This window comes from Thunnus thynnus, chromosome 18, assembly GCF_963924715.1.
Source record: "Thunnus thynnus chromosome 18, fThuThy2.1, whole genome shotgun sequence".
NCBI lineage: Eukaryota > Metazoa > Chordata > Actinopteri > Scombriformes > Scombridae > Thunnus > Thunnus thynnus.
The window spans coordinates 28,575,946-28,601,876 of NC_089534.1; the positions used below are offsets into that span (position 1 = coordinate 28,575,946).

The 25,931-nt window shown below is 40.7% G+C and overlaps 1 protein-coding gene across 1 annotated transcript; it reads right to left on the minus strand.

The window, feature by feature from the left end:
• Positions 1-10: 10 nt before the first annotated feature.
• On the minus strand, positions 11-25,518 carry LOC137169027 (uncharacterized). The gene is made up of 23 exons (XM_067571963.1): positions 25,072-25,518; positions 24,723-24,809; positions 23,989-24,112; positions 23,794-23,896; positions 19,636-19,749; positions 19,435-19,551; positions 17,199-17,359; positions 15,643-15,789; positions 13,957-14,059; positions 13,615-13,743; positions 13,081-13,263; positions 12,062-12,315; positions 10,338-11,297; positions 9,914-10,010; positions 9,406-9,513; positions 6,837-8,333; positions 5,903-6,025; positions 5,674-5,802; positions 4,312-4,504; positions 4,097-4,221; positions 3,126-3,316; positions 2,428-2,561; positions 11-2,248 (listed from the first exon to the last, which is right to left on the minus strand). The coding sequence occupies exons 1-23, from the start codon at positions 25,088-25,090 to the stop codon at positions 2,016-2,018; spliced, it is 5,331 nt and encodes a 1,776-aa protein (XP_067428064.1). The 5' UTR covers positions 25,091-25,518; the 3' UTR covers positions 11-2,015.
• Positions 25,519-25,931: the final 413 nt, after the last annotated feature.

Sequence of the window (25,931 nt, forward strand, 5' to 3'; positions counted from 1 at the left end):
GAACAAAACATGAGGATTAAAATATTTATTATAAAACTCAGACATGACATAAATGGAATGGTTTAGGTGAATAGTTGCTAGACTCAGTCCAGACTGATACAGTACATTTAGAGGAGGTTCAACAAACTACAGCCTGTAAACACAAAGCAGGCTGAGCACTTGATTTCTGCCCTTACATAAGGCTCACATTGTAGATCCCACATTCTGATTTCCACTTAAGAACTGAGCTTTCAGGTCACATGAACAACCCCATGCCCTTAAGAGGGGGTAAAAAAAAACAAAAACAAAAAAAACAACATGCAGAGATGGAGCACATGCAGAAGGTGCAACTAGCTTTCATGCAACAACATAATTTCATGCAAAGACATAACTTTCAAAAAAGTGGACTATGTACAAATACACAGGGTTGATGAAGGGTTTTTCAGAATTCATGGTCACAAGATAAATGCAGCACTTTTGGCACCATTGGAACACCTTTCACAAGACAACACTGCTGTGCAAGTGTTGAATCCACACAACCAAAGTTCTCAGATTAAAATATCTCAGAAAAACAAAGAAATAAGTGGATAGTCACTGCACTCAAATAGAAAATAAAGACAGAATTTAAACTTTATACAATATACAAACACTGTACCTGCAGCAGCAGCATTTATCATCTTCATCATCATCAGGCATTACTGGGCCAGTACTGTACTTCACATGGTTCAATACAGACACACACTGCATTCTAACCAACTTCATACAAACCTTCACTGACCAAAAGTCAGCTCAGGTGGAGATTCAACATGTGGGAATAATGATCTCAGGTGATTGTTTTCAAGAATACAAACTACATATCCCACAAATCCTCACTTTTCTCCTCTAGTTCACATTACTGCAGCAAAAGCAAACAACTCATCCACATACTAGGATCTTTTGCTTTGATTCGGGAGTCATGATATCAATGAAAAAAAAAAAATGGAGAAAAAAAAGGGAAAAAAAAAAAGCTGAAATTTTGCAAAAAAAAAAAAAAAAAAAAAAAAAAAAAAAAAAAAAAAAGTTACAAGAAAGAGTTTAAATATTTTGAAAAAGTTATTACAACAATTCCAAATATTGAGAAAAAAGTTGTAACTGTGAGGGGAAAAGTTCTAACATTTGTTTTTTTAAAAAAACATTTTGAGAAAAAAGTCAAAAATGTTATGAAACGACCAAAATGGTCATTTGAAGGAAAACATACGTAGAAAACCTGAAGATTTCAACAAAAAAAAAAGAAAGAAAAACATGTCCTAATATTTAGAAAATAAAGTCATATTATATTTTTTTAACAGAGGCCCTAAAACTCCATCATAAAAGATCATTCAACGCTGCTACAAGAAAAGTTTCCAGTTCTGAACGCTGCACAGCTGCACTGATCCCAGTTTCAAATAGAATGCAACTTTCACCATGTCCAACAAATTCATTATTAGTAATTAATTAATTAATTAATAATTTGATATTAGATTAATATATATTTGGAGTCAGCACATTGAGTTTATTCTTAATGTCCCTCAATTGCTTATTCTGGAAACAAAGTTGGCAGATATCAATTAAAGGCCAGCTTCAATTCAAGTCCCTTACCCACACACATTCATATATTAACACTTAAATTCTCAGGACACAGATACATTCCCAGAGTGAGAAACTTAAGACACAGTTAAGAGGTTCTAGAGGGACGATAACGTCGACTGACAGGAAGTCGATGACATTAACACCAGTTTCATCCTGGCCGTGTTGTTGGATCTTGATAGATAAGGCATAAAGTAAGCAGCAGGTGGATAGAAACCTGCTGGTGTCAAGTAAGAGCTCCACAGTCAAGATCCAGACTGATGGCGAGGATTAAATAGACTCCACAGAAAAACAGAATACATTAAATAGACAGACAAATATTTAAAAAAGGGCTTATAATGGCTCAGACCAATCCATGGCACTGTAGAAGATCTGTATGTATATTGCACTTTGTGAAATCAAATCAGTCATACATTACACAGGAGTCCGTCTCAGAAGCATTTCCTGAAGACAATCTGCGGTCCGAACTCCTCGTATTCTTCCTGACTGATCCATGCAGAGCTGAAGGTGGGCAGGTTGGCCAGCACCGCTCCTCCGCTCCACACTGAGAAGTCTCTGTCTTTGGGGCTGTTGACGCGAACGCTCTCCCTCATGTCGGCTTGCACCATGCCTCTGATTTCAGCCTGGAGCCTCTCGGGCAGGCCGGCCAGCAGAGTGTTCCCACCTTCACACAGGAGATGAAAGACTAATTTAGACGTCAGCTTAACTGGAACATGACCAAACCAGATGAAAAACAAAAGCATAAAGCGTGCCACGCTGTGCTTTTGATTTAGTAGCACAGCTGGAGTGCGTCTTTGACCCGTTAGACGGTTGTGTAACACTGTAACAAAAACCAACTGTTACCTGAAAGCACGATGTTTCCCAGGAAGCAGCGCCGCAGGTCAATGTCTGAGCTGAGGATTGACTTGAAGACGCTCTCGTGAATCCCGTAATGGTCCCGTCCAATCAGCTCGGGTTTAAAGAGAATCTCAGGAGCCCTGGATGAAGGAGAGCAGTTTGAGTAATCTGTTATGAGAGGTAGTCTGCTTCTACAAAGGAAGCAGCAGGCCTGTCTCAGTAGTCTGTCATGTGTGTAGCACCTGCTGAACAAGCTTATCTAGTTCTTCCAATATGGAGCTGACATTACACATTGTTCAGAGAGGGTGCAAAATATTCAATGCTTACAGCTAGTTATATACAACCAGGAGGGCAAGAAATGTGTTTGGTTTTTTTTAGACAAAGCCCTTTCTTCCTACCCCCAGTCGTTATGCTAAGCTAGGCTAACCTCACCCCAGCTACACTCTGTACTTGAAGAGTAACTTCACTCTAAATCCACTTCTTTAATGAAGCAAATTTAACTAAATTATATGTCCAGTCACTTTATTGTATTATCAAATGAATCTGGTCCCAAACTACTGTGGTCAGTCCAACAATAGCTTAGTTCTTGAGCTCAAAACTGTTTGACTTTACTGTTACCGCAGGTGTTGTGCTTTTTATAGACCTCTTTATCTATTAACATTCAGCAAGTCATTTCCCCTCCAGCCCCATGTGGGGGGTGTTACCTGAACCGCTCTGTGCTGAGGGTGACGATCTGTCCATCTGGCATGGTGTAATGCATCTCCCTGCAGGACGACCCCCCCTGACTCAGCTCAGCCTCATAGTTTGGAGCCACACAGCAGCACCTCTCCTTCATCTCCCTCACTATCTCCATCTCTGCTGTGGTGCGCATGCACACCCCCTGTTCCTGCAGAAGCTGGAAGCACAACATTTAAATTTAAACATGTTGTCAAAAATGTGTGATCTTGACCCTAACCTACAGAAAATGAATGATGATTGAATAATGATGATATTTTAACCTAGTCTGCATAGCAACATGTTGTATTTTTCAGTGACAGCATGTCCTTACAATTCAAAACAAAAGATAAACTAATCATCATTGTAAGAGGTTCCAAGGGGCAAGTAAGTCTAGATTCTTTCTGACCAATTGTGCAACAGTGCCTAGAGATTCACTTCAGAATAAGGCTAGTGTGACTTGGACTTCTCTTCTCTGACTCAGTTCCAAACCCATTGGTTCCTACTGAAGACACACATCGTTAAAAACAGCTCACAAATATGCGGTTTCATTTTTTAAAAAGCTTCAGTAATTTCCTCAAACAACTGGGCACTGTAGTTTTTAACAAACATTACTTAACCAGGAGTTGGGACTATTTTCAGGAGCGGATTCAACCAAATCTGGTGCTCTAGTGAGTATTTCTGGCAGCAGGAGGGTGTTTGTGTGTTCATAGTAATGAAGGAACATGTCACAGTGCAGCAGTGTGGCTCATTGATGTGTTTTTAATAGTTTTTGGACATAGAATAAGATGTCAGGTTGGGTTAAATTCATTGTTAGTTTGGCTCGGCACATGAGCTTTGTTGATGAAGAAAGGTTCAGTTATCAGCAGATGTATCCTTTAAATGATACAATAGCTTCTTATCATTAGATTGTTCACATCACTGCCTCTAAACTGTGTGGAGAAGAAGTGTTACTCTGTACCCTTTTCAGATGCAATGTAACGTCTGATCCAGCCAGAGGGAAGCGCTGCACTGCATGAGGTAGACAGTATCCCTCAAACACAGGCACACTGTGGCTCACTCCATCTCCAGAGTCCATCACCACACCTACAAGGAAAAGTTATAAAAATACAAATCTATGATACACACAATGCATTAGTGAAAAGCATAAAAAGACATAACTCATGACCAAATTACCAGTGCATCTTCCTGCAGCGTAGAGTGCCAGCACCGCCTGCATGGCCACGTAGGTGAAAGGAACATTGAAACTCTCAAACATGATCTCCACCATGTGCTGACGGTTCTCCAGAGGGTTCATGGCTGCCTCTGTCAGCAGGACAGGGTGATCCTCTGGCTCCACGCACAGCTGCTGGAATGTGTGATGCCAAATCTAAAACCAGAAGACTCAGTTTTTATGCTGGTCAAGGAACTCAAACTGGTAGAGTTACAGTAACAAACCCATTTCTGCTAGTTCTCCACACGTGGGCACTGGACAGGTATAGTGAGCTGATAGCAGGTGAGGGAGGCATTAGTGAAGCAGTAAGTAGAGGGAAGGAGACGCCACATAAAGAGTTCAGGCCCTGCCTTTCCCACCTGCTGCTGAATAAACAGCTGAATGCAACCATCAACTCAACATTTTCTTTGCATATAGTTCACCATGAACGAGCTTGTTCAAAAGTTGAGCAGGTTCAAATAAGGAACAATGCTCCACCTGGGTGTCTCCTTTGATGTGTGAGTCATTAGTGTAATTAGTGTTGACAGCAGGTGACTTCCTGACTTGTGTGAAGTGTTAAACAGTGGAGGACTATTACAGGAGAAACACAGACATTAGGTTGAGTTAATTTAAAGTGACAAAGCAAAAGGAGATTTGTGTGCAGCACATATCTCAGGCAAAACTAGACCACACACACACACACACACACACACACACACACACACACACACACACACACACACACACACACACACACACACACACACACACACACAGAGCTCTAACAGAGGCAGCTCCCCCCTCAGATTTGTCCTCAGGAGGTGAATATGGAAAATGTCATTAGTCACTAGTCCACAGTACAAAAACTGACATCAGAATGATACGATCTGTCAGATGATGTCAACGCCTAGGACCCATTATACAACTGTATGGAGGTGTGGAGTGTGCTACAATGGTTCAGAGGGCAATCAGCTGGCAAACACATGTTCCAATAATACCTGTATCACAGGTACAATACCTGTTTATCTACACATGGTCATTATGTACTAATTCCTTGAGCGAATGGGTACTTTAAATAGGCTAGATATTGCTCCTTTTAATAGCGTAGGAATAGTCCAGTGATTGTTCAAAGAATATTCAGGTAACATGACAATATGACCATCCCAATACCCCGGTGTCAATCTCATCATCCCAGCTTCACTCATACGATATGTAAATGTGAGGCAGGGGGGTCTGAGGTTTAACATGATTTCAATTCCTACAATTAAATACATAAATCCAACTAATATTTGTCTGTGTCAACAGCAAAACACAAAGTGGTCTGATATCTCCCATTATCATCTTACCTTTTCCATTTCATCCCAGTTACGAATGATCCCATTCTTTATGGGATGCTTCAGAGCCAGGACCCCTCTCATGTGTTGGGCCTCGTGACCAATGTAGGTCTCCCTCTCAAGGTTACCATTCATTATTTCCTGTCAAGACAAAGCTTCTAATTAGAACAGCAGGTAGGAAGCAAAGCAAAGGAACATTACTATTACATCTGTTCTCTACAAATAAAGACTATTTCTTTACCTCATACTTTGGCTGCCCAATAATTGTTGGGAATATAACGTTTGGGAGGCCTTGATCTGCGAATCCTGCCTTCATCAAACCAGACCCTGTGTCCAGGACTATGGGGGTCTTAAAATCTGTCATCTGCAATCACATTGTAAAGAAAATAATAAGTCTATTTGAATCAAATGAACAAAAATGGTGGAGATAATAATCAGCATTGAGCAACACTAAAACAAAGCCACAAGACTGGCCACGTAACCCTTTAAACCCTCTGCTTTTTTGCTGAGTTTTTATTCCATTTACAGGCTTTTAGCAGAGTCACTACATGTTTTGTTCTATTTAAAATTGTTTGAGTTTTTTGCCACAGGTTTTCAACATGAATGATGTCATGATAGACAAGAGTGTCAGTGTTCCAGTGATAAGAACCATGTTGATGGGACTTTCTGAACCTTAGTAATGTCCAAAAAAATTGAAACTGAAAAAATATAAATGATTTTGTCACTCCTAATGTCATTCTTTGTCTTTAAATGGAGATAATTTAGTTCTAACTTTTGGAATTACAGATCCCACAATGCTTTGGGGGATAAAGGCAGGAAGTAATGTTGCCATGGAGTCAGTGTGAGTTAGCTGTGGGCTACACCTGAGCCCTGTTTATTTAGCTTGTGTTCTGGCAGATAGTCAGCATGAAATGTCCTGCTGAATGAACTATTAGCACTTCCTGTTTGCACTGTGACCGTGAATGTACAGACAACTATCACTGGATTACTGTGACACTGAAGAAAACTCAAAACATGTTTATGAGGTAAGATCTGCAGTTATGAGGAGCATCTTTGGATTTAATGAACATTTATCCATGTTTGGGGCATGCTTATTGGTGCTAAAGGTATCTGTCAGGTACAAAGGGTTAAGAGAACACAAATAATAAGGTGGTGACTGTGGATGACAGTAGTACCTCTCTCATATTGATGTTAAGCTGGGCCTGGATCCCTGGCGATCCAGAGCCTGAGACCCTCATGACCTCAGAGCTCTGAACACCATCAGGCAAGTCTTCATTCTGCTCATCTTTACCACCCGGATCAAACTCCTGAGGCAGGTCAGGAGGCAGCTGGAGTGGTGACTGTTGATGTGGACACTCATCTGCAGGAGAAGAAGTCTCAGTTTCTTCTGTTGGGTGTAACTCTGTCTGTACAGGTGCCACTGATGCATGCTCTTCATCCTTAGTGGTCATTTCAGATGCGTTACTGTGATCTAATGACATTTTGCCCTTCTCTGGCAGCGTATGGTTATTGTTGTTATTGTTACTGTGTTCCTTCACATTTGGATTGAGCACCAGGTTGTGACTGATGGCTGGAGTCACATTCTCTGGCAGGGCATCAAGCGGGTTAACTTGTAGATCAAGTTGCACCACAGTGGGATCCTGAGCAACTGAGAATGGAGTTGAATTCATCACTTCTGAGGAATGAGGCGTTTCATGTTCGGCGAGGTCGTTGTTCACAGGAAGCTGAAGCTTTCTTGGCTTAGGTTCAGGAGGAAGGTGTGATTTTCCACCTGGGTCAAATGCTCCATCATCTGGTCTCGTTTCAGCCGTTAAAGAAGCTTCTGGTTTGCATACGCTAGCATTTTCAGCAGATTCTGTCACATATATACATCCCACAGGCTGGATTCCCACCTCTTCCTTTAAATCAGAGTTACTATTTAAGGCGGTTCTGTTAAATGCAGATGGCTCAGGTTCAGAACAATTAAGCTCTTGGTGTCGGGAATCTGGAAGTTGATCCAAATCTTGCGGTGTATCCTCTTTGGCAACTTCAAGACTTGATTCTGCTTGAGCACTTTCAGTCTTACATTTATCCTGAGCTTGAGAATCATGCTGAACCAATGCTGTTGGATGTGTGTTCTGTGATCTTTTACAAATACCTGATAAGAGCTCATCACAGAGCGCTCTGTCCTCCTTATTTTCAGTTCTGGTCTTTTCCATTATAGAACATTTTACAACCTTTCTAGCTCTGTCCTTGTGTTTCTTCACTTTACGCTCTTTGTCCAAACTCTTCTCAAGCTTCTCCACCTCCCTTTTCTCCTTCTCCAGCTGTAACCGGAAAGCCTCCCTCTCTTTGCTCATATTTGATGGCTCGTTTGTATCTCTGCTCCCTGAGAGTTCATCTTTAGGGTTTTCTTCACAGCGTCTGAGCTCATGGATCTTCAGGTTCTCCTCCATGATCAGTTCATCCAGGACGTGGACCTTCCTCATCTCTGTCAGCAGGTCCGGCCTGCTGTGAAATGCTACTGTATCTGCTCCTGTTGCAGTTTCAGTGTAGTGCCCGTCGTCTTTGCAAGCCTTACTTTCACCTGCAGATCCATTTGATCTGGGTTCACTCAAATTCTCAGATTCTACAGGGTCAATGCAGTCTTCCAGGCCAAGAACACCAGCTTCAGCCAACTCGCTGGATGACATCTTTAAAAAAAAAAAAGAAAAAAAAAAAGAGCGAGAAAAAGAAAAGACTGAGCATGATGAACAAACAGAGCAGGTATGAACTAGATGTATAAACTAACTTTTCTGGCAGATAATATTAACTAATGTTTGGCTGGTTTCCTCCATAACAAAGTTTTTCCTTTTTTCAAAAGATGACAGAAGAGTTTTTGGACATATTTGTGGAAACAGAAACATCCAAGCTCCCAGCCTCTGAGCAGGCGTTTTCCATTGCATCACTCGTTACTCAACTGAGAGCCAGCATTGCTTAGAGACGCACAGTCAGCGTCTGTGGTGCACCACTGACTAGAGAAAATCAAATTGTACAGACTACAAACGTTGATACAAGGTGTTCTATTCCCTCTTCAAGTCCACATGGCTATCAACTATTGGCAAGTTAAGCTGTCTGTCATTTCACAACATTCAATATTAGGGTAGACTCATTGTGCTGTTGAGTTTGTATTCCACTCAAATTGGAGGTTAGTTAGCCTAGCATTTTAACATTAGCACTGATTCCCCGTAGACGACATTTTTTGTGCATGTTATTTCAACACCTGTTGAGTCATCAGCAGCTCCTGCATTATACAAGTGTTAGCCATCTCTCTTTCATGGCTCCAGATTTGGTGATGTAAATGACTAGACACTAACTCACAGTAAGTTATTACAGTACAGATGGGGCAAAGCAAAAGGAAACAATGTAAGCTCAACTGATGGTTGAAATCTATATTGTAGTGTGCTAAAAACTGTCTGTTGATGCTGTTCCCGCCCACACTGATATTGCACTAATCAAACTGGAGTACCTGTATTGTCATTCGGTACTAAAATTGACAGCCACTGGAGAAAAATAATGTATGGGGCGCTATTAGTGCACAATGCTTGCTTGAAATAATCAAAAAGAAAAACTAGAGAATTGGCATGACCAGTGAGAGACACTATGGTTAAAAAGAGAAAGAAGAGAGCACCTTCAGAGATGCAAAGTTCAATAGAAAATTCTTGGAAAATAACATCTCTGGGAAATAAAAGTTTATGTTCTTGATTTGATCTATGCATAACATACCACACCAAGCTGGTCCTCACTGTCCCACACCGGCCAGTGACTGTGCCTGTCCTCTGACCTCAACAGGGCATCCAGCACAGCCTCCTGAGCCAGAACATTTTCTTCCTCCTGCAAAGCAAGAGACATAAAAGAGACCCACAAAACTCACTAATGGCAAACAGCACCCAACATAATAGAACATCTGCAGACAGACTTATAGGGAGAATATTTTAGGTCACTTGTAGCCAACAGCATACTAGCACTAGAAGCAATTTAATTTACGATCTGACAGTGGTGTCTTCAATCCTGAAGTCACATTTGCTGAATAAAAAAATGCCAAACATCTGATGGTTACTGCTTATTTTTCTGAAATTATTTATGGTTCGTTTGGTTGCTGATCAGATCAGTAAGAAATGAAGACACATCATGTGACTTGTGATGAACCCTTGACATTTTCTGGACATTTTACAAACCACAGTGGCATGGCAGCAGTTATTCCCTCTCCTCACTCAAATGGTGCATCTCTTACCTCCAGGATTTCATCAGCCCTGTCCAGGATCTTCTCCACCTCCCTTAATCCCTCCTGCTCCTTCACATCCCAGTCCTTTAAAGAGTCATCAGTCACACTGAAAAGATAGAGAAGTTTGCCATTTGGTAGTCTGTGATGGACATGATTAGTGCATGAAAAATAGCACTTCTTTTTATTGATGGAAGAAACAACATGAATTCACTTACACATACAAGTGAGAAGTTTAACTCAACTTGAAAGGGTTTTCCTTATTAGAAATGAGGCTCTAAGATAGAGGATGTTGTATGCTGTACAGATTGTAAAGGCCCTTGAGGCAAATTTGTGAGCTATATAAATAAAATTGACTTGACATTATTGAGACAAAATTTACTTGCTTTCAATTTTACTTTGAGATTTGAGGCCAAACTGAATTTAAACGCATTACCCATCAACAGTATCCTGATTCTGATCATGGAGGTCATAAGAATCCCAGAGAAGAGTAGGAATCCCCTCTGTGGTGCAGCCGGACTTGTCTCTTCCATCTGTGATAGTGCTGGAGAGGATGTTGCAAATGGGACTTAGTTCAGGATCGTCTAAACTGCTTTGTGAATGTAGAATCCAGTCCCTGTTCCGTGGCCCTCTGGGCTGTGTGCTGCTTAACACTTCCGTCTGCGTGGGCTGATCTCGAGACCCGTTGGTCTGGTTGGCATTAGCATGGGGGTCTGAGGGGTCATGGAACTGGAGGTCTCTCTTCTGTGGTGTTGGGTTCTGTGTGATGGTGACTGTGTACGAGTTTTCCAGGTCATCTACTGGCAAGCTAAGCCACGGATTATTGGGTAGTGCAGCTGACCGCTTCACTTTGATCTCAAAGTTGAGGGAATCCACAGTTACTTTAGGGATAATCTGGATGCTCGCCCTGGAGGAGTTTCCCACAGAGCCAAAGTCAAACTCCTCTCTGTGGTCTTCGGAATCTGAAACGCTAGAGATGTTCTCTTCGTAGATTTGAGGCTGGCTCAGGGCAGGCCTCACCGAGTCCCTGGTCCCAGATAATCTGGAAACACCCTCCACTCCTTCCCTCCCTCCCCAAGCCTCCAGCTGGCTGCTCCCCACTCCATCGAAGCCTGAGTCGAATGAGCTGAGGGAAGGGGGTTTACCCTCAGCTGACACCATCCCGGAAACTGCTGTGGAAGGAGACGCTCCAAGGAGATGGGCCACCTCCTTTGCAGTTTCACATTTAGTGAGACTACACTCTGAATGACTGTCCTTATCATCCTTAGCTGCTCTGTTTGTACCACTGTCAACATGGCTGCTCCGCAACAACTCATACTGCCACTGTAAGGCCAGCTGGAGGTGACCAACAGCCACAGGTCCTGAAGAAATGAGAAGTTTCCTCAGGGTCATGCACCTGATGAATACAAGAAAGATTAGTGTAAATAATATAGGTATTAGGAGAGGAATGTGTCTACTAGTCATGGAACTTTATAGAGCCATATTAATGTATATCATAATATAGTACATTTTCTGGAAGTTCAGTTGAGAAACTGAAGCAAACTAGCAGTTTCAAGAGCTTTCAACCAATTTCCAAGGTAACCAACATCACCAAGAGGTTATAAAAGTAGGGATGAAAGCATTACAGTGACTCAGCATGCTTTGCTCATCACAGGATATGACTTCAGTGTGGATGTGAGTTCAACCAAAGAGTGTTTTTTTCCTTCTTAGATCATTGCATCTGAAGGATTGTTAGAGTTCTGAGGAAAGTATTCAATATTTCACAAGAAAGTCAAAGTAGAAAGTCATAAAACATGAGCATCATTTTGTGTAAGAATTATTTTTCTTTCATATCCCCTTAATCATCTTGTGCCCCTTCAGGTTTGTCCTTGGGAGAAGGAAGTATCCTGACCCCCAGGTTGGGATCCACTGGGTTAGAGCATAAGAATACATACATTCACATAAAGAGTACAGTGTATTTTTAGGTGCACTACCTGTCTAAAACAAGGTGCAAAAGGTGTCTTGTGGCAAAACAAACAGCCAGGACCAGATTTATTCAGACATCCCCTCAGGACATCCTTTGTATTAGTCTTATTAGTAATCAGCACATTTGATGACCACGTCATTTTGAAATCAAAAGACAGTCATAGGTTTCTCTTTATAAGCTCTGTGCTCTCTCACCGCTGAGACATCTGCTTTCCTTCCTGCTGGACCTCGTCATCTGGGATGACATTAGACAGATGAGCCAGATGAACCAGCTCCTCCATGTCTGGAGGGGGATTCTTCTTCAGGAACGTTGACAGTTTCTGCCTCCATGCTGGGATCGTCCCCCAGCTCCTCCTCTGCCGCTGTCTGGGAACATCGTCTCCATCGACGCCGGACAGGAGCTGCTGGAGGAAGTTCTCGCAGAGGACCAGACTGTACCAGCTGTTGGCCTGAACAGGGAACAGTAAACAGTTAGGATATATACTGTATACAGTACTGGTTCACACATTCATACACACTATTTCTACTATTCTCAGGAGGAAATGCTTTACAGTGGTTGTTTGTTACATTATTCTTTATCACAAGAGGGGAGACATTTCACCACTTATTCAACTGACATTAGAACTGCTTTAAAATATGCTTACACCTCAACTGACACCAACCAATGTTTACTCTTCAACTGACATTTCAAGTGCTGTCACTGCTTACATTACTGTCATTTCAAGTTTTATCACCTCTTACTATTCAATGGACAATTCAGCTGCCTACAGGACTTAGATGCTTTCAACAATCACTAACTGATTTCAGCACATCAGCTCTTTTCAATGCTTACAATTGAACTGCTTTAAGTGCTTGAACTTAAACTCTTAAATACAACATCTCCCATGCAAATAACATATTTTATCCTGCAATGTTCAGTGTAAATGAGAATTTGAAATTCTCATTTTTTTTATTTCAAGAAATTGCTTCATCTACTTGCTAAAACCCCAGAGGCATTCAGTTTACTGTATGAGACATAGAAAAGTTGCAAATCCTCACACTGGAAAAGATGGTACTGGAGAAATTACTTACATTTATTAATAAAATTAATTGTTAAGATTGTGGATTCATTTTCTAACAATCTTTAAACTACATCACTGCAGTTGATGGCCAATCTCTTCTCCAAAATCAGAGAGATTACTACTTTTATATTTCCATAAATGCTGACAGCTTACCTTGTTGTAGTAATGATGGTAGCTGGAAACTGCTCTGAGGGTTTGGAAAATGAAGTGCACAGCAGAGCGGAGTTTCTCCTTCAGCCTCTCCAGATCCAGAACCCAGCGCTCCCTGGTCTGACTGTCCAATGGCAGGATCTCCGCCATCGTGTGGATCACATCTTCAGCACAGCGAACAAGAGCCTGGTGGGGGGAGGACGAGGGTTTGAAGTTATTTGAAGATACAAGAGAAATTAACGCTGATGTTGTCATAGTAATATGACAACTACTGATATGATTCGTTAATCATTTATTTCTAAAAGTAATAACCTACTATACACACAAACAAAAGGATCATGCTATCAACTATGTAAATAAGCTAGGTGCATAACCTGGTGGATTAGAGTGGATGTGTCACTGACATTAGATATCCAATCAAATTAGAAAATCAGAACCACAACAATATCATCTGAACACCACGACTGTAATTACATTGAGGTCACATCTCCAAAAACTGACAAAAAGTCAAAGAGAACACATGAGCTCCAGCAGTACCATAGCAGGGGTGTGAATGGACGTCTCAAATTCTGACATCAACTTCCCTGCCTTTGCAGCATCCTTGGCAATTTCTATTTCATAAGGCTGGAGCTTCTCTTGAAGAAGAATTTCAATCTGCTCGGTGATCTGGAAGCAGAAGAGTACAGAGGAAACCTGATCATCAAGACATTTATTTAAAAAAAAAAAAAAAAAAAAAAAAAAAAATTACATGAATATCATACGTCATTAAAATAAACACTAATGCACTGCAGTTAGATTTAAACTAAGTAGAACACCATGCCGTAATTAAATAATATCTGTTCAAATCATTCACACCCAAACTGTTGCCTGCTGACTCACCTGCAGTGCGTCCTCTCGCAGCTGGAACACCTGCAGCTGGAGACGAGCCTTAGCAAAGGCCTGCTGCCACAGCAGCTCCACCTTTTCCACACCTGCAGTTATCCTGTAAAACACACAGACTTTTATTAGCTGGCATCATCCCTTCACATTTATCACAACATAATCTACACCATTTGGTGCGTGGTGGTGGTTTAATCCTAAATGCCAACATTAAAATACCAACATTTACTGACAGGCATTCAATAAAGAGATGAGAAGGACAAGGCTGGTGTTATTCTATTTCTTATTGTCAATATCTACCATAAAAAGAACAAAACAAACAGTGAGTTAGTTGGACTCATGTTTTCTGACTTCTCTGCTCTGTCTGTAGCTCTCAGCCCTAAGCCCACCCGTTCCTATTGAAGACATAAATCTTTAAAGTTAGTTAAACGGCTGGAAGATTGAGTGTCTTCAGCTTCTGCACTGTGACATATTTCCCAGTGAAACACAATATGTGGCTGGTGTACAATTACAAGAAGGATTTCAATCAAATTCTTCAAATTTAATTGGACTGCTAGAGGGTGAGCATGGCTTAGTGAATACAGTGTGATATGGAGCTGTGGGGGACTCCCTTGCTCGCTCGTTGTTAGATAAGAAGAGTAGGGTGAGGGTGTAATGAATAAAATCACACCTCAGCCACATTCTATTGGAAAACAAACTTTTTGCCCACTGATATCCTGACACACCTCCTCCTGTTATACTGCTCTGCTGGCTACTATGACCCACAAGCAGTCAGGTGTGGTTTGGAGGGTGATTGTTGATTATATACTTCTTTGTATACGCCCACAAGTTCAAGATGAGTAAATGTGAAAACATTTTACAAAAAGAGAAAAGACAAGAATTTTGATATAAAAATACTCAAAATGGGATTGTTTTTAACATACTGTATATTTGGCAGATAATGTGTCCATTGTGTCTGATGTGGCTTTTTCCACATTAAAAAAAAAAATCTAGTTAAAAATTCTTAAAATTCTTCCTTCTTCATTGAAAAATCCAGAATCTCTGAATATGCAAATATTGTTCATTTCAAAAGTTTAACTGCTGGACACAAGATGTCTCCTACTTCACTGGAAAGTCCATTCTCAGTGTTTGTGCACTGGAGGCTTCAAGTTTCCACATCACACTTGTGTAAGCTGCATACTGGATCATGATTGGCTCCAAACAAGTTGTGATGTCACAAATCAGGTGAGCAGAGAAACTTTCCTCCAGCAGATGAAAACAAACTCTGCATAAACATCAATCTGCACAGAGAGGACACCAGTGAAGGAAGAAGAAACATTTTGAGTGGAGGGAGACTATAAATATAAAATATGATTGATTGATATGTTGAACTATTCCTTTAAAAAAGCCAGCAAAGTATCTCTAAACTATTCATCCTACAAGAATGTCCTTGTTCTGGGTTATGTACAGTGTTACTGATGTTTTAAATGTTCTTTCATTCAACTTTACATCAAGACAACTCCAGAGCAACAGAACTCTAACTCAAAAAAATCCCCTATTGGTCAAACTCGTGTTGATACTGGTCAGTGTTGTGTAACAGATGATTGCAACACTGCTGCATGGTATGTGTGGGAAGTGTTATTACAGAGGATTAAGAGAAAGTACTTTACGAGACTAAGCAGTGTGTGAGCTGCCTGCCAGCGGTACCTGCTGTGGTTCTGAAGCATATCGAAGGCAGTGTGTGTGAAGAGGGCAGTGCCGGCCATCGCCTGGTAGCACGGCTCCTTCTCTGGGTACCGCAGCTTCTCCACCACACTCTCACAGTGCCTCAGCAGCTCATCCAGCCCCAGCTCTCTGCAACAAAACACCCACACACAATGTTAATACAGAGTAACTTGAGGATGGTGTAGTGGTTGACTTAAGGACAACCTAAGGCAACTCAGTGTTTTGTTTCTTGGTGATTTAACCAGAATTTCAGGTTGAGTCAGGTTAGTTATTCCTGTGAAAAACTGGATGACATTGCAAAGATGTTACGGCTGGTACAACAGTGAGAGAACAAGAGCTTATTTCCAAACATCATATAATAATCTGAAAGACATCACAGAAGAGGCAGAGAAACATGTTTTCATACTATTCCCATAATGCCATGCAGCAACCTTACAGTAGCATTACTGGCAGCAATGATGAGAGATTGCTTTTCCTGCCTTTTAATGCCATGTATCAGTGAATGTCACAAGTCTGAGACAGCCTTCAATTTCCACTTGTGAAGTAGTGATAAACCACAGCAGTGGTCATTCATAGTCATACGGGAGCTGTTGCTGTGTCACATATTGGTTTAGCAGCAGTTTAGAGCATGTTCAGATAAACTGGGACATGCAGGAGTTTGAGATACAGCTGTGAGCTGAGTTGGAACTATGTGTTCTGTTAACAGAGCAGGTTCAGATGTTCTGCAGCTAAAGCAGATGCATGTTGAACTTGGCTGGTAAGCTTTTCCGTTTAGAGGATCATATCACTAACTGTTGAAGAAAGGATTTAGAGATACCACTAAGGACAGTGTGTATTTTATGATGCCCAGTGTAATTTCACAAAAACATTTATACACATTTTTATAAACTTTTTTACCTCAACTGATCTTAATTAATGCTAGTCCCAATTTAGCAAATAGTGCTTTCATTGCAAAAGGCAGCAGTAAAATAGGCTGCATCCTCAGATCATTAGGACTTCACATGTGAAAAATGACCAGTGAATACAAAGTACAGGTGCAAATGTATCATTTCACTTCAATTATATATCCCTGAAACTAGGAGGTGGACAGCATGATCTTGTTTTCACTACATGTTTTGATTCTCATATTATCACAATCAATAAATTAGTGCTGTAACTATGTCATTATTGATTAACCTCATAAGTGTTTTCTCAATTAATTGAGAACAATGCCTGGTGCAATTTCCCTGAGTCCACAGTGATGTCTTCAAATTGTCTGCTTTGACTGGTTAACAGTCCAAAACCCCAAAATATGACATTTATAATGACATCATTGGGAAAAGTAGTAAATCCTCATATTGGAACCACCATATGTTTTGCATTTTTTACCAAAAACACTAAAAACAGAAAATTAGCAAATATTTTGATGATCCATTTTTAGCAAATGACTACTCGTTTAATTGACGGTCTGACTGCATTTATTGTGAAGCTGAAACAACCATCTAGTGAAGCGATCCCGGCCTATAGGAGGAGGAGGAGAGAACAGTTGTCATCCTGACCTCCTGAGCTGCTGGAACTTGGCTTCGTTGGTAGAGCAGAAGTGTTGGAGCTCGCTGAAGGTGGTGGGCAGCGGCAGCCTGGACAGAGCCTGCAGGGTGGAGATGCATGACGGCAGCCGCTGGACCACAGACAGGAACTGCTGCACAAACGCATCAATCTCCTACAGAGAACAGCACAGAACCAGAGTCACTCTAATGCTAAAAGACCAACAAGACTTTTCACTATAGATTTTTGTAAAATTTAATTTGTGATATACTCACTTTTATAGTCTAATTGCAATTATAATTTTAAAAAATAAGGACTCATTGTTAGGCTGCTGTGTTCTAAGCTCAATAGAATTTTCTGTAATTGCTCAACGCCCACAAACTAAACCTAAATCCGGGGGTTGGGGGGGGTGGGGTGTATATGATTGTTGGTTAAGCAGTGGGTTACATGGGCTGCCCCAGTAGAGCCTATGTATGGGAAACACTGCTATATGTAGGTCTACTGGAGATTGTGTCGCTGCATCCTTAATAGGTCTCCTATAGACAGAGAGCTTCCTGGTTAAATAATACTGTCATCATGTGCCAAATGGCCCATTTGAACATGACTGAATGTATAATCTCATGGAAAGAGGCTCCTTTCACTTGCTAATAAGGTCAGCTGATTACGCGAGGCATTTGCACAAGCCTCACCAAGGTAACAAAACAATAGACGCAGGCCGCTTGGACGGATCTCATGAATGGATTCACGAATGAAAACATCTTCCTGACTGAATGAGCTGCTCAACAGCAGCGTGCTCTCCATCACAAAGAGCTAATATTTAGTTGGAATGAATATTTTGCCTGCTCTCTGCTTTAGTATTGTATGTCAGGTAAACAGAGTGTATATTTGTGTGCTACTTTAGACCTTTGAATAAGTGAGTATGTGTATGTGTGAAAGACACACACACACACACACACACACACACACACACACACACACACACACACCAGTGGCTGAGGATAGCAGGACAATGTTACTTTGTGTTAAGCCTTCTGTTTGTGTCATGACTGATCATAAGACTGCTTCGTAAGAATCAGACTCTGATAGTTTCAGATGAGTTACACAAACAGAACTGATCAGCAAAGATGCAAAATTACTGTATTTATTTACTGAACAATTAATAACATCTGTGGGCTCATAATAGTCCTTTGGGTGTTTTAAACGCAAGTGAATACTGAATATTTGATTAACATCACCAATTCGAATCAATATCATATTCTTATCCTACATTTCTTAGGATTTTGATCTCTGCAGTGTGAAATTCTTCTTTTTATTGTACAGTACAGCACAGCACTCGAGGGGTGTTTATGCTAATGATGAACTCTCATGAACGAGCACCTTGTCATGAACAGGTGACATTCATCAAGTTGAAACAAGCAGTTTATGACAAGCTTGCTGTACACTCGTACAAACAAACACAGAACAACTTCACAGAAATAAGTAAGTGAAGTTTAGGAAAAGACTACAGAAATGTTCTTGCTGATATTTTGACTTGTGGTTTGCACTACGTTTCAGCCTGGCCATGGGTTTGCACAAACACAATGACTACAATAGTGTGACGATGGCAGCAGGCAAAATATTAAGTACTACATATTTGGAAAATGTTTTTTACTTGCTGTTTCAATTTGAAATGGTCAGTAGTATTCCAAAAATCAGTGTTCAATTGATGGCTGCTGGCAAATGTCTTGTTTCATTTCCTCTTAGTAGTAGTAATTTAGGTATTTTCCCATTTTGTGTCAAATACTAAAACTGCACAACATTAGTCAACGGTAGTACACAGTGTGTGTTTTATAGTAGTATTAGTATAGAATTTTAATAGAGCGAGTGTGAAGGTTAGTAAATTATAATGCACCTCTTTCCAGCCTAGCAAGTTAGCTGGATAGCTAACCAGTAGCCAGTTAAAAAAAAAAAAAAAAAAAAGAAAACAAGGAGTTGCTGTCTGCTGGGGTGGAAAAAATTCATTATAATTTACTAAACTCTCACTGCTGGTCATTGTCTGCTAGCTAGTCAGCCTGCTAGCTAGCTGGCATCTCTTAGCTTGACTGTCATAAATATAGTGAATATTTACACTCCACCAGCTCTCCAGTTTTAGGATAAAACCAGCATTAACTGCTAGTCATTCATGACTTTTGCAGTGCAACTTATGGTTTCTGTGACAGTAGTTGAGAGTACAAAGTAACAGAGGTATTATTTTTTTCCAAAACAAACTACCTTAATGAAGGCAACCCAACTCTGGTGACAGTAAATAAAGTATCCACCCAGCGATGCTGTCAGCTGGCTTCGGTCAATGTAGTTGGAGAGCTCTGAGATTTCTTTCAGAAGGACTTTCTGAAAAAGATGAGAACAGGGTCACTCACTGAAGTCAAACCTATAGCTAAAGTCCTGGTGTTCAGTATGCGTTGTTGCATTCACCTTGAAAGAGGCAGTGTAAGACTTTGATGGAGCCAGGAGCTTCAGCAGCAGCTTGACAACATCCTTCTTCTTGGGCTGAAGTATGTACACCGTGTGGACTGTCCTCTTGTGCAGCTAGAAAGACAGGCGGACAGAAAAATCAGCACTACCATCATCATTTCTGTTATCAACAGTGAATTAATGACTCATATTGCTGAATGAGAATTAAAAGGGGTACTCCAGCGATTTAGTATTTCACTTCCATAAGGTCAGAGACTTATATGAGACAGATTAAATAAAGAATGGTTAAAAATGAAGACTGAAATATCCCGACTTTTAATCTCTATTATGGGTCGTTCTCCAAAAACACTGGATCCTACATTTCCCATAATTCAACCAAAACCATGTTTTAGTTTGCCTGATACTCAGACATTTAGACGTTTATTTTTACACCTCATTTTGATCAGCAGGCTTAAGTCATTCATGGTATGCTATTCAACGGCTGTTGCTAACAGTAGGATATTAGCCAAATTCAGCCATGAATTAACCCTTAAAAAAGGCTCATAGTAAACTAGGGAAAACTGCAAAAGGGCACGCTGCTAATCTTGTTTTGAATGAAAGGGAACTTTAACTTCAGGTTTTGTTCTGAGTTCTGGGCTCTATAATGACATTAGATATTTAACTACCACTTAACCTAATTTTCTGTGTTCACAGCAACTTATTTCAAAACACACCAAGAGGAGTAAACATGAAGTCATGTGGACTGGCAGGAACTCACTGATTGGGCAGTTTAGGAAACCATCCTCCTGCATCATCAGCACCATGTGGGGAAACCAAAAATTCCTCCAATTCCTTCAGAATTATGCAGCACATCACTGGGCCAGAGAAAATCCCTACACTTACATATCGACATGCATATGACTATACATTTACTATTACAAATATTACTTTTATCAATATAGTCTTATTGCTTACACAGATTGAGAGATCGCTGTCTTAACCATTCGTGATTAGCAAATGGATTTATTTTAGCAGTTCAGTCATTTTTGAATTCCACACACACCTAACCAAACAGGTTAGGTGTGAAAGCACCCCAAGTTAATAATTGATTAACACCCAGCTAACACAGTGACTTAGGGTTAGTCTTCAGAATTGCCAGCATCTCATGAGATTTTTGCAGTTTTCACTGCTCAGCAACAATTTATAAAATTGTTGCTGAGCAGCAATTATGTTCAGCGGTACTCTATATGCTGAACTAACTTCCTGCTTGCAATTAGTGGCTTTTCCATCTGTCAGTTTGTGTTGATGTATTGCTGTCCCCAATTGGAAAGGGAAATCAGTTCATGCAGGTTTAAAAACTAACCTTAAGACAAACGAATGAAGTAATATTTGGGAAAATGATACAGACGTGTGTGTCATACATTCAGATAAGACAGAGTGGAGATTATGAACTAAGTTTTTCCCCATCACAGCAGTTTCTAATCACAAAAAATAAAATGTATAAACATGCTGGTATGCATGCTGACCAGCAACTCTGACCATAGGAACTATTTTTCCCCCCTCTGAAACAACAAGAGTTGATCTGGATGCAAAAATGCAGCATCCCCTACATAATTGTGCTCATTTAAAGTAATTTCACTGAGGCTTCTCTATTAAATAACCAAGCATGTGACCAGCCATGCATGTGACCCCCGCTCCCCCTTTCTCCTCACACACACACACACACACACACACACAGAAAGAGGAATTCCACTATGACCACCGCTGACATGACGCATTTGGTATTGTACTTTGAAGATCAGCTCAGGCTACAGCTTTTTCAATAAAATTAATGCTGCATTCATTTATGCTGCAAAGAAAGAGTTCTACTAGCCAAGAGGGCAGTACAAGTTGAACACATCACTGTACTGTGTGCAGAGAACCAACTCCTGTTCATAAATAATTCAGATATAACCAACTGCAGAAATACCAGGCTGCCATTTCACAAAAGCTGTCCCTGAACTCAACTTGTACAACACTTTAAAGACGCAGCACGCTCGATTGTTACATACAAATACCAGTCTTATCTTCTTTGTAGCAGAGAAGAATTCTTTTGTCAGTGACTTTCTTCTCAGCTCAAATTAAATTCTGATGTTGGATTTGTACTTTTCCTTTCCCACAGGAAATGACATATCAGAGGCTGAGTTTAAACCCAGCAGCCAGTGAGCCATCCTGGTCGGTAGATAGCGTGCGCTCTGTGTGCATCACGCTGCATTTCTGGACATTAAAGTGAAAAATGTAGCAGGTACGTCTTGTTCTTTTTCAGGGTTGCCAGCATGCAAGGTTACAGTAGAGTGCAGCTTTAAAGACCAGTGATGTGAAATTCTAATGTGTGTTCAATCAGGGATATTACTTCTCATCATTTAGAAATGTCTTCTTCTAACATTTAGGTTGATGTTGGGGTGTCTCGGTGGCCTAGGGGGTTTACAGTGCTGACCATGTAATCGCAGTGTTGCATGTCATGCCCGTCTCTCTCCCTTCATTTCCTGTCAGCTCTCTACAGTCTAATAAAAAAAAGAGGAAAAAACTCCCCCCAAAATACCTGTGATTTAAACGCATAAATTAATAAAAATTTAGATTTCATGTTGGTCTCTAATCTTTTTGTTTTCACATGGCTGAGAGATAATCACCAACATTTTTTTGACATTTTTGCCTTTATTAGACAGCAGGCAGTGAAGAGACAGACAGGAAACAAGGAGAGAGAGAGAGAGGGATGTGTATGACCAGCAACAAAGGTTCCTGGCTGGAATCCAACCAGGAACAGTAACTATTGGGCTACTGGAGCGCTCCAATAATCACCAGCTTGATGGTATGTTCACATACAGATCGAAAACCTGGAGACGTGACAGGCTGCTATTCATGTGAACTGAACCTCGAAAAAACATGCTGCTGCTGACCAACACTACTCAGAGACTCAGAGACTACCCAGGCGTGAGGAAGTTGACAAAGGTTCAACTGTATGTAAATGTTCTCAACAACAAATTGCCTCATATGGATTCCTCATGAAACTAAAGGATGTAGTTTCTACTCTAAACTGTGTGAAAGCAACAAAACAAAAAGGGAAAAGCTGATTCTCACTTTCATCATCCTGCAAATTCTCTACAATACCAGTTTCAGTATATATACCAGAGTCAGTATAGTGGCAATAAGAAACAATAACTGCCCAATCAGAGCTGAGGATTTAAATGCCATGCTCCACACAAGCTTCAGGCTCGTGACAGACAAGAGGGAGTCTGCCTCCTTGTATCTGCATGTGTTAATGCATCTTTATCTCAAAGATAAAAACAACAACACTGTAGACTATATGAGGATTATATGTATGATGCTGTACATCCAGGTACAGAGGATAAAGACATACAGTAGTTTTATACGTCTATAGTCTCTGTTAGGGCTGACTGCTAGAGCACTACTGACACATGGTTGATGTAATATTATTACTTATTGGCTTCTCACACATATGTTGTTGTTGTGCACTGTTTGCAAACAAAGAAATTGAGAACATATTTCTGAAAATGTTCATTTTTGCCTTTCAGGAAGCACCGTTTCCATTATTATGATCAAAGTTCTGCTGCAGTACATCTATTTTTCAAAACTAGCAAATTTTAGGGTTTAATACATTTTTAATATTAGAAATGGTTATTTAGATATTTTATTCCAAAATGTATGTATTGAATTCCTGTCAGCATGGAACAGAAGCTGCAGCGCCACCAGCAGGAGCTCTGCTCCTGTCTCTAAACTACATCATTCCTATTTTTATTCAATGAATACTTTTTTATGGAAAGTGTAAATATAAAAACTGTATTAAAGACTTTAAACAATTAGTCATTTAACTGATTTATCTACAGAGAGTAAATCTATATAACTGATAAATCACTCAATCATCTCAGTAATTTCCCAAATAGCCAAACACTCCCTGATTCCAGCTTCTTAAATATGAGGATTATCACTGTAAGTCTTTGAGTTGTTGACTGTTGATTGGACGACACAAGCAGTTTGTAGTTGGCACTTCCATCATCATCTGATACATCCTCCACCATCCATGTTTGAGCCATTACTGTAGAAATCTACTTTCCACAGCAGCACCACACAGAGCAGAGCACTCTGACATCATAATGATAATAATAATCATAATAATAATACCTCAAGCAGGAGCAGAGTCTCAGCGATGAACCTGGTGGTGGGAGGAGAGGCGTGCCTCAGATCAGCCACCACCGACACCAGACTGTCTTTCTCCTGCTTCTTACTGTCAGGACAGAACAATTCAGCCATCAGTCCATCTTACACTCTCACACACAAACATACATTTACACTATAAACCTGTTTGACTCCACATACTTCTGCAGACAAAGAAAGTAATTTATGAAGTCCACCACTTCTGCTTTGCTGAGCTCTGAGGGGAGTTTGGCTTGTCCGTCCACTGGGAACACGATCAAAGGACAGCCATGTTGATCAAAAGCACCTGTGCAGAAAGAAATTATCTCATATTCATAAGCTTCACTCCAACTACTAAAAAAAGAGAAACTTCTGGCATTTATACTAAATCCAGACTCAGTTAAGAATACTTTTATTCAGCACTTGCACTGATGTTTTATACAATAAAGCTCTTGTTTTTCTTCATTTGGCAAATGATGACTTTACTATTTTTCATGTGTGTCTTAAACAACAGTCACGTGTCCATATGAACACTGAAAGAGGTTTTCCTCAATGTATTAAAAGATTCCCTTCAAATGTGCTTTCAGTGTAAGTGATGGAGGCCCAAACCCACAGTGTGTCCACACAGTCAGTCATTTAGTGCTAAAAAGTTAGTCTGAAGCTGAAGCTGAAGTTGTCCTCCATCACTTCCATTGTAAGGTCATTATGAAGGGATCTTCTAATGGTCAGTATGAACAGGAGGGATGATTACAGCAAGAAAAACATATTTTAATGTTCATTTGGGCTCCTGACTGTTGTTTTAAGACAAACTTGAAAAATGATGAACCTGTTCTTCTAGCCTATCTAGAATACAATATAGAAGACATCAGTGTCCTGAACACATAGAAACACGCAGACTAGTTTGGATGAATATCTACCAGGGAATAAAACAGCTCCGGAGTTGAGCACATGATCTGCAGGCAGCGGCGGGGAGGAGACACTCTCCTGCACCGAGTCCTGGACGTCTGAAAGGTTTGAGGGGAAATGATTATTTTTATTGAAAACACGCCCGACAAGAATTTCCAACAGACCAGAGCTATATGACCACTGGAGGAACCGCTCCAGCAAATTCCTCACCGCCTTTCACAAAAAGTTGGCTAATGGACAACAGCCTGCCAAGTGATGGAAACTAACACGCCACGACTCTCTGTTAGTTGAAGTGTGTGTAGTATGAGTCTAACATCCTTACGGCAACAGGAAGGTCGCCTGCGCTGCTGCACTTGTTACCTGTGGCGTGTCGGCTCATCTCCACAACACTTCTTCTCCTGTAGTGTTGAAGCACTCGGTCCCTTCACGGTGTCTCTGGAGCCTGAGCGGTCGTAGTGCGGGGCGGGAGAACAGGACCGGGCGGACCACCGCTGCCTCTCTCCGCCATGTTGCGTCCGTTCAGCAGCGCCTGGCTGCCGGGAGGCTGCTCGGCTCATTTATAAACTAGAGAGGGCGGAGAAAACACGGAGGAGGATGGACGCAAACTGTCCACCCAGGTCTAACATGAACAGGGCCGTGGCCAGGATGAGTTACTAGAGCCCAAGTCCCCCCAAAACAAGCCAGCACCCCCCCAAAAGAGTTTGACGAGATTGTTTTCAGTCATTTAATTCTAAGATCTACTGAAGTTGTTTCCCAGCATGAAGGTGGGAATGCTGAGGTGGTGAAATAGACTTATAACAACTCATTGCAGCTGCTGGGCTTTTTACAAATATGAGAAGATCACAGATCATGTTTCAGCCTCTCTTCACTGGTCTCTAGTAAGTTTTATAATTGTTTTTAAGATTTCTCTGATTATCCTTAAAGCATTTCATGGTTATATCTGCTGAATTATTGCTCCTCTACAAGCCAGAGCTCAGGGCCCTTCTGGCTGGTAAACTGTTTGCTGTCAGGGCCCCTCAACTCTGGAACTCCCTCAGTTTAATTCATGCTTTTATTTCCAACATGTCTTAGCTGTTTTATCATAATGATAGTCTTTTATTGTTCTATCTTATATCATGGTTGGGTATTTTACTCATTTTTTGGTATTATTTCTAATTGTCTGATTTTATTTACCTCATTGCAATCCTTAAATATTTGAATCCACGTTCAGTCACTTTTTA